The sequence below is a fragment of the Canis aureus genome, chromosome 10, assembly GCF_053574225.1.
Source record: "Canis aureus isolate CA01 chromosome 10, VMU_Caureus_v.1.0, whole genome shotgun sequence".
Lineage (NCBI taxonomy): Eukaryota > Metazoa > Chordata > Mammalia > Carnivora > Canidae > Canis > Canis aureus.
The window spans coordinates 10,207,262-10,221,988 of record NC_135620.1 but is presented as its reverse complement, the minus strand read 5'-3'; the positions used below and the strand labels follow the sequence as shown (position 1 = coordinate 10,221,988).

Below are 14,727 nucleotides of genomic sequence, written 5' to 3'. Positions count from 1 at the left end.
CTTGCTCTGGGATGGTGGTCAGAAGCAAGAACTAGGGATTCAGGGAGAGAGAACTAAATGATCAGTAAACAGCTCTATTACCAATTGTTTGTTTGATATGGTTGCCTCAGTCTCTAATCAGGCTAAACTTCTTCTCACCTGTAAATTGAGAATAACAATAAAGCCTGCCCCTACAGGGTTGCTCTGCTGATTAAATGCAGAAGTGCATGAGAGGTATTTTAGCATCATGCCTATATCCAGTAAGTACTCTGTTAATCTCAGTTAAAATAGTAACAATTTAGTTTCTGTTATGTGCCAAGATTTACATCTTTTCACAAATGTGTAAGAACAATCTAATCTGTTACAGAACAGAAAAATGAGACTCAGAGTGAAATAGAATATGCCCAAGGTCATGACTTGACTCCTGAATGCATTTGCTGGGATTCCAACTGACTGTCTGTCTCAGGTCACAATCGCAAGCTCTGCCTGTCAACCTATGCCTATCAGACCAGATGCTCTTCTGTAGAGTTGGCATCTCCTGTATTGGACAGACAGCCGAGGAGTTTCAGACAGTGATTTCTCGGTTCTATTAAGAAACTAAAACCAATGCAATGTGTTTCTCTCTGATGGCTTTGATCTGAAAACCCCACTAAATTTTTTTTAAATGATTATTTTAAAAAACTTGTGTTACACTGAGCCTGAAACCTTTACTAACTCATGAAGGAAAATTAAAACAAGGATTCTTCAAAGAACTAAACTTGTGACATAATTATCAATTTTGCCGAATTAATTAAAAACTCCATCCTCTTTTACTATAAATAATCTGACTTTTTATCTAGGAATTCCCTTTTTGGCCTCATTTCAGATAAATTTGATATTTTTTAAAGAGGAAAACAAGTTTATTTGCATAAGTATGAGGTTTGTCATTTAGTATTTATGTAACAGTTTCAAATTTATTAGAAAAGTACACATTTTTTTAAAGCTTACCAGTTCATCATCATGTTAGAAGCAATCCCTTACAACATTTTATCTTTACTCTTCATGCAAAGAAATGAAGATAAAGCAAGGCTATTTATCTGAGATCTTAGGCCAGGCCAGGTACTTCATTCTGACAGTGTGGTTTATGGTGGGGTCCTTAGGTCACAATATCGGTTTATGTGCCCTGAAGTACGCAGAGACCAACCCCAACATAAACGTTGAATACCAAGGCTTGAGTAAGCTTCAAAGGTTAGCAAGACTTCATTTCCATTGTCATGCATCGCTGTTGGAGGAATTAAGCCCTGTCCATACAATTGCATTGGGAGTTAAACTGGACAATGGAAGCTAGAGCCTGGTTTCTGCTGGACACTGTCCTGTGTAGGTTTTACCTTTGCAGGTTTTAATAGGTATTCTTTCACTGTAATATACCGTAATCATGAATACAATAGCTTTCCTGAGTTGTGTGTGTGGAGGCCGAGAAAAATTAAGGCCATTCCACCTAAAGTTTAGCATTAGCACAAGTACAGCCATCCCAGGCCCCTGTGAATAAGAGCTGAACTTTATGGGAAAAACTGCAGATTACCTGTCCTCGGCAGGTAATCCCATATCAGAAAGACAACAGATCTCAGAATTGCCCTCAGCAGAGAATCCCATATCAGAAAGACAACAGAGCCAACGTCCATGGTAGAAAGTCTCATATTAGAATGAGAACAGAGCTCAATGCCCTTGAAAGCCCCACATCAGAATGTAAACAGAACTTGGAGAAATTGCTCCACCCCTTCTGGAGGTCCCCTAGACCAGCCCTTAAAACTAAGCTGAAACTCACCTCGGGGTCCAAATCCCTGCTCTGCTGTGTCGGGTATACTTGGACCCAAGCTCGAGCTTGCTAATAAACCCTCGTGTGCTTGCATTGGTGTCGGCTCCTTGGTGGTTTCTCAGATTCGCAATCTTGGGCACAACATGTGAGTAGTTCTAGTGAATCATTAGAGCCAAGACTGCCCTTCTGGACTCATGACGTCTGTGGCTCTTTACAGAAAAAGTCTGCCAATTACAAAACGTCAAATGTAGAAAAATTATTGTACTTAAGTTTATAAAATATAGGAAATTTTTATAGGGTTCACATTTTTTAACTCACTAGCAAGCTTTTAATTTTCTATTTACTAATTTATTATTATTATTATTATTATTATTATTATTATTATTATTATTATTATTATTTGCAAATGTGAATCCCTGAAACAAGGCCATTTCATCAGGAACCAGCATCAAGACAATTTATTTTCCTAAACACACACAAGTTCTCAGTTATATTTTCAGCAAATAATATTCAGGAAAAAAAATTACAAGAAAAAGCAGTAGCATGCATTCTGAAACGTAGATGTGTTCTCTGTAGTGGCCAGCAGTGACTGCTAAGATTTAAACTTATCAAAAACAGGATGGGGGCCTCTAGGTGGTTCAGTGGGTTAATGTCTGCCTTCTGCTGAGGTCATGATCCAGGGGTCTGGGAATGGAGCCCTGCACCACAGGCTCCCTGCTCAGTGGGGAGTCTGCCTCTCCTGCTCCCTCTGTGTCTCCTCGCACTCATGCTCTCTCTCTCTCTCTCTCTCTCTCTGAAATGAATAAATAAAATCTTTTTTAAAAATTGAATGAAGTGAACCTGTTCTTCGAGTGACCTTTATTTTCTAATTTTTGTGCTCATAGAAAGGTCAAGACACATTATTGAAAGCCACATCCACATATTGCATTTTCTGGTCTTCAAGTGATATAAAAATAAAGTTTCAATGATACATTTATAAAATAAAAAAAATGCAGACTTAGCTAAGAAAAGACTTTATTTGAAAACATTATTTCAAAGGGGGAGGGAGACTATTAGAACAGGGAGAAAACTCTGATGTAAGATGTGCAAGCTTCTCAAAAAGTAAAAGGAAAGGGAGGAGAAGATTATCCTAGAAAGAACCAGCAGTGGTGTATTCAACAGAGTTCTCCAGAGAAATAGAAACAATAGGATGTATATAGATATGTAAGAGCAAAAATTGGAGAAGGAGGAAAGGCAGTGGGTTATTCAGTTTGAGTCAGAAGGCCTGAGAATCAAGGAGCCCATGGTGCAAGTCCTGGTTTGAGTCCAAAGCCCCGTAAAGAGGAGCACCTATGTACAAGGGCAGAACATGGAAGTCTGAGTTCAGAGACTGCATTCACCCTCACACAACAAAATCATTTAGGTCATGTGGCGCTGCTTGACATCAGTATTATTGCCAGAAATGTAATGGGAGAATTGAATTCATTTGGATGGAAAGACAGATATACAAAAATAATACTAACAATGTTTCAGCCTAAAGGGATAACTTCAAAGCCATTTTAGTATTAAAGGTATTTCAGAAGTGGAAATGTCCTCTTAAAATAAAGAGAAAATAAGTTTTATGCTTTACTGAGGTATCAAGAAAACCCGAGCTGGCCTTTAGAAATCTGTAATAATAGATACCCATACAGAAAAGGTGGCAACAGAAAGAAAAAGGAGCTATGGCTTGAGCAACACCCACTTATTTCAGGTTATGAGCTTAGAACAAGGAACTTCTCAACATCACACCATTTCCTTATATTTCTTTATTTTTGCAAATCAGGGAATGCAGCAAGGAGGATTCTAGTAATGCCAGTAATGAGTAAAACTTTAGAATTTGGGGAAAGTCGTATATCATATTTCTACCTAATTATGCAAATAATTTCTATGAAAAATAAAGATCATTGACCATGTGCTCTAAGCCAGGCACTAGTCTAAGGAGTAGTGTTAGTGTGCAGAAATACAGATAAAGCCCTGACTTTGTGGTGATTCGTTTCCAGAGAGAAAGAAAAAAGAAAAGAAAAGAGAAAATAAAAAGAGAAAAGAAAGAAGAGAGAGAAAAAGGGAAAAAGAGAAAGGAAGGAAAGAAGGAAGGAAGGAAGAATGGATGGAAGGGAGGGAGGGAGGAAGAAGTCAATAAACAAAGAATCATATGATAGTTATTAGTTGCTACAGATAGTTGATTTTGTTCCCCCAGACTTCATAGGATTCATACTGGGAATCCTAACCCCTGGTGTCTCAGAATGTGACTTTCTGAGATAATTAGGTTAAAATGAGATTATTAGGGTGTGCTCTAATCCAGTACTACTGGTATCTTCACAAGAAGAAAGCTAGTCACAGATAGAGAGCAAACACTATGTGAGAATATGGCCATCTGCAAGTCAAAGAGAGAAGCCTCAGGAGAAATGATATCAGAACTCTAGGCCCCCAGAATTGTGGGAAAATCCAATTCTATTGTTTAAGCCACCCAGTCCGTACACTGTTAGGGCAGTGCTAGCAAACAGTAATGAGAAGTGTTAGGTGGAAATAAAACCATGATCTGATGTAACATGATTGATGAGAAAAAGTCTGGGGGCAGGTGTCACAATTTGGCTAGAGAAGTCAGCTGAGGCCTATGTGAAGAGATGATATTGCCATATTGAACGAACCATGCCAAAGCCAGGGTAGCCACATAGCTGGGAAAGAACACAAATGAGGCCAACATGACTGAAGGAGGAGATCATACTTAAATATAGTTGCTGGATACTAGGGCCACAGCCCACATCACGGTTCTACTTTCTTCTCATTTGTGGAATCCATACAAACAAATCTTCTGGGCTGCCAAAGCTAGGAACAAGGCAAAAACTAAACTAAGAGCTGAGGACCTACACTTTACTTTCAAAGTGTAAATGATAATAAAAACCACACTGGGATTTGACAGGCTTCATCACCCAAATAGTGTATTCTATTGTCTATCTCAAGTTGATTACCTTTGAAAGATAGAGAAAATAGAATGCCCTATGGAAGAAGCACAAAATAAAAATTGATTCAGGGAAATACAGGAACAGAGTCATATAAACACTAAATTAGGTAATTCGTGCTCAAAGGCATGTTTCCAAAACTGTTTATGATTTCAAATAACATGAGGGAATTAACGGTTAACTATCAAACAAAAATGCCTTCCTATCACCTCAACTCTGACGTAAACAGAATTAGACACACCGTGAACACACAGCCCAACTGCATGTCTAGGAAAACTTTCAACCTTAAAAAAATATTTATCAAGGTGGAAATATCAAACCCCTTAAGATTATCAGGAGAAATGAAATTGATACTGAAATTACATATAAACTATATCAAGAATGGAAAATATATAACAAATTCCTCTTCTCCCTCACTTGTCTTTTTTAAAGATTTTGTTTATTTATTTACTTATTTAAGAGAGAGAGAGAGGAAGGGGAAGAGCAGAGGGAAAGGGACAAGCTGACTTTGGGCTAAGGACAGAGCCTGACTGAGCTTGACCCAAGACCCTGAGATCATGACCTGAGCCAAAATCAAGAGTCTCACACTCAACCAACTAAGCCACTGAGGCATCCCCCTTCCTCACTTGTCTCTGAAACTCATAATAAATATCACCAATCACAATCACACTTGACCCTCTCACAATATACTACAGTCATCTTAATGGGGGTTGTAAAATGTGGATTATTGTTGGAACTAAATGTTTTCCTCTTTGGGATCTCTACCCATGTGACATGCCTAGAGTCAGCCTAAAGCCTCTGTTCACCTAAATGGGGATGAAACAATTTGTTACAGCAAGAACATAAATATTTAAGAGATAACCTACCTCTCTCTGCTCTAAGACAATAGTTTTGAAAGGCCAATATTATTAACAGGGGAAAAAAATGCTCTAAATTCCTGCCATTTTGGAATTGGGATATAGACTTGGTAGCCTTGAAACAGAAGCTTTATTTTATGATTTTAGCCAAATAGCAAGCAGAAGATGGTAAGATTTAAGTCCTAAGAGAAGCAGATACTCAGACACATACCTGCTATCCTTTCTCCTGGCCAAAATCCAAGAAAGAGGAGTTATGTTAGAAAGTTTGAAAAAAGATCAAGGATTCTAAAGTCAATTGTCCTACAAACTACACTCAAGCAAATCTAGAAACAGCCATAGCAAAATAAAATAAGCAATGGGGCAAAGACCAGGCTTTTTCTTTAGTTTCCATGTTGCATGTATACATAAACCTAGATGTTCCCATATACCCAATGGGTTCAGAGAAGGCAGCTAAGTTGAGACTATGGGCCTGCCCTTGGGAGTCTCCTGTAGCAAAACAGAGGGAGATCCCAAGGCAAAATCTAAGAACCTTAGGGAGCTTGTTGTGTTACCAGGAACCAAGGTTAGCTAAGAAAAATCTGGGAAATGCCTGACACAACTTAGAAATAGACTAGCTGTTATTACATAAGTTGTAATCCAGACCAGCTCTATCCAATAGAAATCAGCAAGATTCCAGAAGATGCTACATAAATCCTAAGACCCTTTATTCAGCCCTTCATCACCAAGAGGACATGTGTCATTCCCTTTCCCATATGACTACATGCCAACTTGAAAAGGTATGGGGAAGAGGGTAGAATTCTAAGACTGAGCATTTATCTAAAAGTTTTTTTTTTACTATTATATTAGATTAAAATACCAGTTTGCCCTTGAATCTTTAGTTGCTATCACCCTTTACATATTATTCAGAAAGATATTTATGATGAAAACTCAAATGAATCATCTTGTTTATTTTAAGAGGCTATATTCTCTTTGTCCCCCTCAATATAAGTAATTAAGTGAATCCACTAAACAACAGATTGGGGACAGTAAGTCTGTGGACCAAGTCTTTACTTTGGATGGTGCTAACATGAGTGTTAAAAACAGGTGTCTCTATAAACTTGGTTTTCTTCTCTTTCTATTTACCTGACTCATCTCCAAAACCACTTCACATTAACACACCCTATCTGCAAAAGGTTACTTTGGACAGATTATATCAGGTCTGGCATCTTAGAAGATACCTTTTTTTTTTTTTCAGGTGTTGCTTTCCTAATGTCCATGTTGTTGATTAAACTTTAACTCTGAATGACTGGGCAGCCCAGGTGGCTCAGCGTTTTAGCGCCACCCTCAGTGCAGGGCCTGATCCTGGAGACCCGGGATCCAGTCCCATGTCAGGCTCCCTGTATGGAGCCTGCTTTTCCCTCTGCCTGTGTCTCTGCTTTTCTCTCTCTCTCTCTCTCTCTCTCTCTCTCTCTGTCTCTCATGATTAAATAAATAAAATCTTAAAAGAAAAACTCTGAATGACTAATCTACTTCCTCAATCTCAAAGTTTTTCAGATAGAGCAGGAAGTGCAAAAGATACTGCCAAATCCACAACAAAATTGATCACATTAGGCTAACTTTCAGCTAAATTTAACTTTACAAAAATATCATACAAATAATACTTCTGATAATTAACATTGAAATCTATAGAGCCAGGTCATGGGTTCATCAAAGCACTTTGAAGAACCTTTTCTCTTCTCTTGAAATTATGAATTTATAATGCTCCTGTCCCTATGTCTCTCTCTCTCTCTCTCTCTCTCAATCCTTGTGTCCCTCATTCCCTTTTTCCTTCCTTCACAGACACACATGTTTTCTCATTATTTTTCTAATTAGATTCTCTATGTTTATCTTGTAGACATCAGAATCCTCCCATGGATAGATAAGGTTCACTTTGACTTCCACTTTTTTCTCTTGTTTCAAAAGACATTGTTCATGATGAGAAAAGACAACCACAAATACTTTTATGTAAAGCCATGCATTCCTAAGTTCCAAAAAGAGATAGCATAATTTAGTATTATGAAAGTATATATGATCAGATATTTGTTGGTTCTTTGAGCAAAGCCATTTTTATAAAGTAATTCACATTAGTATTCCTAGCAGGCTAGTAATAGACCTTATAAAAGGTAAAAACAAATACTAAGTATTTCTTCATTTCTTTAGAGTAATGGCATCTTTTGAAGTTACACTACAAATGCTTGAATGGATAAGGAAACTAAAAATGAGAAGTGACAAATACAGGAGTGCCTTTGAAAGGTTTGTTTAGTATATTCTCCACTTTGGAGAGGATACAACAATGTCATTTATTATTGCACGTATATAACTTGCATACTTAACTAATTAACTTAATTATCAAGTTAATCACAAAAAATACCAAATTTGTTAGTTTTATTGACAGTTTTTTTAAAAAATAAACTTTATAGAGCAGTTTTCAAGAATGAATTGTTTAGGGACGCTTGGGTGGTTCAGCAGTTGAGAGTCTGCCTTTGCCTCCAGGACTCCAGTTGAGTCCCGCATTGGGCTCCTGCAAGGAGCCTGCTTCTCCTCCCTAGCCCTGTGTCTCTGTCTCTCTCTGTGTCTCTCATGAATAAATAAATAAAACCTTAAAAAAAAAAAGAATGAATTGCTTAAACCAAGTATTATGGTAGTATGTAATATCTATCTTGGTCATTCAATTTGATGAAGTAGGAAGTACAATAGACCAAGGTCCTTGATTATGTCTCTATTTCTTTAAATAACATTTTTACCTTTGTCACTGACTGTGTAACTGGTCAGTGATTTTCTCATCTGTCAATCAGGCAAATTTGACTCTGTAAATCCCTTCCCAAGTCTATAAACTTGTGGCTTACTATTCCAAACTAATGAATAACATGAAGAAGTATCTAAACAGGACTATCGTTGGTTATAACGAAAAGAAAAAAAAAAAAAAAAAGAGGGCCTTCTTTTCTCATTTGGATTCTAAAATTGAAGCTACATATTTAAGAAAAAAAAAAAAGTTTTATCAGATACGGGGACCTGCCTAATGGCTGAAAAGATACATACCCCTGTCCTAATCCTTAGAACCTGTGACTATTACCCTAGTTGGAAAAAGGACCTTTGCAGATGTGATTCAGTTAAAAAATTTGAGAGGAGGAGATTATCTTGGATGACCCAAATGGGCTCTAGATACAATCATGGAAATAGAGAGAGGCAAAGAGAGTTTGGAGAAGACACAGACAACAAGAAGGGGCAATGAGAAGAATACAGAGACTTGACTAAAGTGGCCTCAAGCCAAAGAAAGATGGCAGATGGAAGAAGAAAGGTTTTCTCTAACGGAGCATCAAAAGGGCCTGTGGCTCTGCTCACACCTTGATTCAGGCTTCTGGTTCCCACAATTGTAAGCCACTCAGCTTCTGGTAATTTGTTACAGCAGCTTCAGGAAACTACTATAGATTGTTCCCCAAAGACCTTCCCCTCGCTTGACCTTCCACATCCCTTAGGATAACATTCTCCTCAGGAAGCCAGGGTGGGGTCCAAGCAGCTGCTCCAGCTGTTTTTTGGTCTACACTCATATTTCTCCTTACACTTAACTCTTTACTTGTGAACCTTCCTTGTTCAGGCTCAGGTTTTATCCATAATAGCAGCAGTTACTTAATATTTTCAATGGCTTACCATCCTGTGATGTGTGAAGAGGCAAAAGGGGAGCATTCCCCAGCTTTCAGAGAAAATTTTTAGAAAATTAGTTTAATGTTATTGTACGTAATAATTCATACTATACAAATTGGGGAGAAGCAAAATGCAGTATTTCTCAGGTATCTTAATGAAAATTTCTGAATGCTACATCTGTAGCATTTAATTCAACATTCTTAACTGAACTCCTAGACATGCTTTTATCATTCATTTCCTAACCCTTACCCCTTTGAATGGATAACTGTATTACTTTATCCTAAATAATAAGATCAATAATTTACACTTTAGCCTTCTCATGAACTGGTTCCTTTTATGTGTTGAATGTTGATATTGATTGTATTCATTATCTTCCTTCACTAGTAGCCTGAACCTCATCAATCAACATGTAGGCAAATACAAAGCAAGATATTAAGTCAGATTTTCCCAGGAGGCTCCATGTAAAGTAATTATGCCTAAATAATCACACAGTGGTGATTCTAAACAGAATGATCCATCCAAACAAAAAAAATGTAGATGGGAAAAGTGCATGGAGACAGCTTTCCAAGAGAGGGCTTCAGAAGCATATTGATTGCTCATTTCTTAGAAGCTGTCGGCCTCAAGTTTTCCATTAATAAACCCAGTAATACTTCTTGGAATAACTACCCCCACTCATGCTATTGCCACATTGTTTTTCTAAGTACGTTCAATATCATATATATATATATATATATAAATATCGTATATATTTTTAAAGAAATCTAAACTGACTTTCCTCCTAAAATGAAAAAAGAGGACTTTAAAACACATCAGATATGTTTTTCAATTAGTTTGTTTATATTTGGTTTGAGTTGGGAAGAATGGAGCAATCTTCACCAACATAATCTTATTAATCTCCAAGTTTTCTATCTGCAAGAGAAAAGCTACATAGCAGGCTATTTATTTTCTGTTCAGTGAATTCTTGTGTCATTCTCTTGCAGTTTAATGAACAGTTTCTCCAAATCCTAAGAGGAACTGAAGTGTTTATTTCAGCAAATAATATGTTGGCGGGTGCACACATCATTATAGAAATCTTCCCTGGGAAACTTCCCTAGTGACATATCGTGGCCTCATAGTCCACAGGGCAAAAAGAAGGTCATAATAAAGCACATTGATATATTGCCCAATGCTGCAGTTCTTCAGTAATAACACAGTACTAGAACTTAGCAAAGCATTTATACCCTTAAATTAATAGATTTTAAAACTATTAAAGTACCTAGAGTGCTCCTTTGAACTTTTCCAAATGACACACCTTCATGTTACCAATGTCCATATCAAGAAATAGACCATGACTGGCACTCAGAAGATACCCTCGTGCTCTTCTTTACATCACTACATCTAAGATCACCACCATTTTGACTTCTAGCACTATGGATGGATTTGTTGTATTCATACTTTACACAAATAGAATCATATAAACTACACTTTGTTGTGTCTAGTTTCTTTCATTCAACATTGTATTTGAGACATTCTTCCATATTGTCATACATTATTATAGACCATTCGTTCTCATTCTACAAATCAGCATTCCATTGTGTGAATATACTATGGTTTATTTATCCATTATAGCATTGATGAACACTTGAGTAGCTTTAGGTTTGGAACTGTTGTCAAATATATTTTGATGAACCTTCTTCTATAGCTTTTAGTGAAAATAATTATGCGTTTCTGTTGGATATTTGCCAAGTAGTGAACTTCTGGGTGGTTATATGTAATTTATATTCATATATGTTTTCAAATTTAATGACTAACACTAAATTTTACAAATTGGTTGTATCAATTTATCAATTTTCCCTCTTAAGTATTTGAGGGTTCCAATTGCTTTGCACACTTATCAATATTTGGTATTATATTTTTCATTTTAGCCATTCTGATCTCTTGTGTCCTGTGATGAAATTGGGTTTAATTGTCACTTCCTTGATAGCTGAGTTAGGACACCTCTCATATGTTAATTTGCCATATGCTTGTTGTTCAAATATTTTGCCAATTGTTTTACTGGGTCACTCCCTTTCCTTTCATTTCTAATAGCTCTTGAAAAACCTTGGCTAGAAGTATTTTATAAATAAATATATTGTGAATACTCCTCCCACTCTGAGAGTTGCCTTTCCAATCCCTTAGTGCTGTCTTTTGATGAATAGAAATTCTTCAATTTTACTACAGATCAATGTATAAATTCTTTATTTCTATCATGGGCACTTTTTGTGTGTGTCCAGTTTAAGAAATCTTTGCCTACAACAGATCATGAAGATGTTCTCCTGTAGTTTAAAAAAAAAAACAAACAAGTTTAGTGATTTGCCCTTTGCATTTAGATTGCAAGCCATATGGAGTTGATTTATTGTGTACAGCATGATATAGGAATAAAGATACTTTTTTTCTCCATATGACTGAAATTCTTCTAGCACTACTTATTGAAAATCATGCTTTTTTTCACTATACTTTGAAAATAGGTTTTTTTCCATGAAAATCGACTGGATATCAATCTAGCCTCTTTCTTTTGAACTTGTCTATCATCACCTTAAAACTTTATTTGGAAAAATCTAAACCCACTGATAAAACAATAAACAATACATTTATTAAGTATTAAGTTTCAGAATTAGAAATAGGATTCAAAAATGGAAAGAAGTAATTGCTCTCTTTCTATTTTATGTTTTATGTTTTTTATTTAAAATACGTCAGTTAAGTGTCTGACCCTTGGTTTTAACTCAGGTCAAGATCTCAGGGTCATGAAATCACAGGAGCCCTGTGTGGGCTCCATGCTCAACAAGGAGTCTGCTCAAGACTCTCTCTCCCTCTCCCTCTGCCCTCCCCGCCAACTCATGGTCTCTTTCTCTAATAAAAAATAAATAAATAAAAAATAAAAAAATCTTTAAAAAAATTGAAAATTTTAAAAATTAAAAAGTAAAATAAAACAAAATAAGGTATGCCATTGATCTATAAAATAATCATTGTTATTAACAACATGCTCCTATCTCCTTTGTCCTGAGATACAATCTGTCCTGGGAACACCCAAAAACAGACAGGATCCTAGAACCCACAAAAGAGTACTGGAAGCAATTATTTCCTTCAGCAGGCACATCTTTTTGCTTTCTTTCATCCATCCATTCAAAATGCCATTTTATTCTCTTATTTCCAAATGTATCAATTACTTCCTGCTTTTCCAAATGATTTTTAGCAACATTTGCCTTAGCCCTGCCAGTGGAAATTTAACTAACATCTATTAGGCAATGTGGTAGTTGCCTCTTAAAATAATATTTCTGATCTGTAGATCCAAACAATCTTCAGAACAGACCATTGTCTTAGTTTTACAGCTATAGTAATTATATTTTTAAAGAGATCAGAGACTTTGATAAGAACCTGATAAAAGCAGTAGTTTTTCTCTCCTGAAAATACTCATAGTCACAAAATGATACAGAAAATTTCAAGAGTTCATAAGGCCACAGGTGGAGAAATTTTTCACCAGAGAATCTCATAAAGCAATTATTATTCTCTATTATGAAGATGATTTTCCACAAGCATCTTTGCTGGTTAATAGCACAATGGGTACAACATGCTGCTTTATTGAGGATAATTTTGTGGTTGCTCTTAGGGCTTAATAAGTGATTTCAACATGAAAACATTTAAACAGAATATAATAGGTATCTGTTTTAATTCTAGATGAATTTAAGACATTTCATTTGGTACTAATAAGTTTATGAGAACCCTTTTAAAAAGGAGTGTCATTAAGAATAAACATTCTCTTCAACTATATAATGAAACACTTAGTGGCTGCCCCTTCATTCTATCCCATGCCACTAGCTAAGAGACAGAATGTCTTATTTCCAACTTTTATCAAATAAATAGAAGAATAAATTATAATTGTTTTTGTGTAGTTATAAGAGAGCACAGCAGGTGGTTCTTTCTTTAAAGAATGAAAATACACTTAATCAATTTGTGTTACAAAATGTATCCATTTGTTATGACATTCAGAAATGCCACATGGAGTGCTCTGCAGGACCATATTTTGGCACTGACACACACAGAGCCTCCCCTGTCTGAACACTAGACCAGAACACAAAGCTCGCATGTGGTGTCACATACCCAGCTGTGTGTTGCAATTAACTGCAACTTCAGCCCCTCATTGTCAATATCTCCTCACCCCCAAACCTGCTGTTTTTATTTCTTCTTACTGCTCTACAGACGTGAAAGCTGTCATCTCTGACTTCTATCTAGCAGGAGCATTCTTTGCTTCATCAAAAGAAAATCAAACTTCAGGAAATAACATCATGCTTAGATGTGATACCAAAGAACCAGGGGATTGATCTCCATGAGCTGGTAGTTTCTGCACCATGCTCAAGATGCCTTCAAGGGTTAAGATTTAAAAAATCAAAATCTATTTTTCAGTCTAGAAATTGTACACCTGGAACTTCCTAAAGCAATCTAGTCTCATGAAAAATCCTCATAATTTGTATATGGTGTTGCATAAGGTAATTTCTATTTCTTTAGTGACCCTGTCAACACAGAATCCTACATCTATCTCCTAGACAGACTAGTAACTACTTTTGTTTTCAGAGATCATACACAGATGGAAAGAAATTAGATGTCATACACTAATTTGTAATACACCAGGTAAATACAAACTACACCATTGTTCTCATTTTATCCAAGTGGACTTCCCAGGGTCCAACCTTCTGCTCACTCTCATTCACCCTCTATTCTCCTCCTCTTTTTTTAGATTTCAAACCCTCCTACACAAGCCCCAGTTAAAATGAAAGCCAACTCTGATTACTTGACCTATTCTTGAGAAGCTGAATATGCCGAGAACATTCTGACTTTATTAAGATTTTATTTATTTATTCATGAGAGACAGAGAAAGAGAGAGGCAAAGACACAGGCAGAGGGAGAAACAGGTTCCATGTAGGGAGCCCGATGTGGGACTCAATCCCAGGACTTGGCGATCACGCCCTGAGCCAAAGGCAAACGCTCAACCACTGAGCCACCCAGGCGTTCCACTTTCTGACTTTAAATTAACAATCATGAACACTGAGTAGGCTCTTAATATTGCCCTATCATCTTACTATTTTCCTCAGCCAATCCATACTTTCTGTCTCTGGGTGGATAATACTTTCTCCTAGACCTGTCATTTTCCAAAACCTCCTCCCTGTCAGCATATGATATTTCTTAATATTTCAATGAGAAAGTATAAAAAATTGGAAGAGAACTTCTGGATCTTTCTATTTCAAAAACTGATAACCTTCTAGCAAGAGCACTCACATACCTGGCCCTCACTTCTATCACAGAGGCTTAAAGATAAGTTCTCCATGGGGCACTGTGGTTGAGCATCTGGCTCTTGATTCTGGCTCAGGTCATGAGATCAAGCCCCACATGGGGCTCCACACTCAGTGTGGAATCTGCTTGACATTCCCTCACTCTTCCTCTACCC

General features: G+C 36.7%; 1 protein-coding gene across 15 annotated transcripts in view; it reads right to left on the bottom strand.

Annotated features, from left to right (window-relative positions):
* The window catches only part of LOC144321967 (uncharacterized), a 381,290-nt gene that overhangs the window by 341,353 nt on the left and 25,210 nt on the right, over positions 1-14,727 (bottom strand). For 3 of the 15 annotated variants that reach the window (XM_077911339.1, XM_077911333.1, XM_077911340.1), the window contains exon 3: positions 1,784-1,998. The exons of the other annotated variants lie outside the window; for them this stretch is intronic. In XM_077911339.1, coding sequence (XP_077767465.1) covers positions 1,784-1,868 — 85 coding nt within the window. In that variant the 5' untranslated portion in view covers positions 1,869-1,998. The remainder of the gene's footprint in view (positions 1-1,783; positions 1,999-14,727) is intronic. 15 annotated transcript variants of the gene reach the window in all.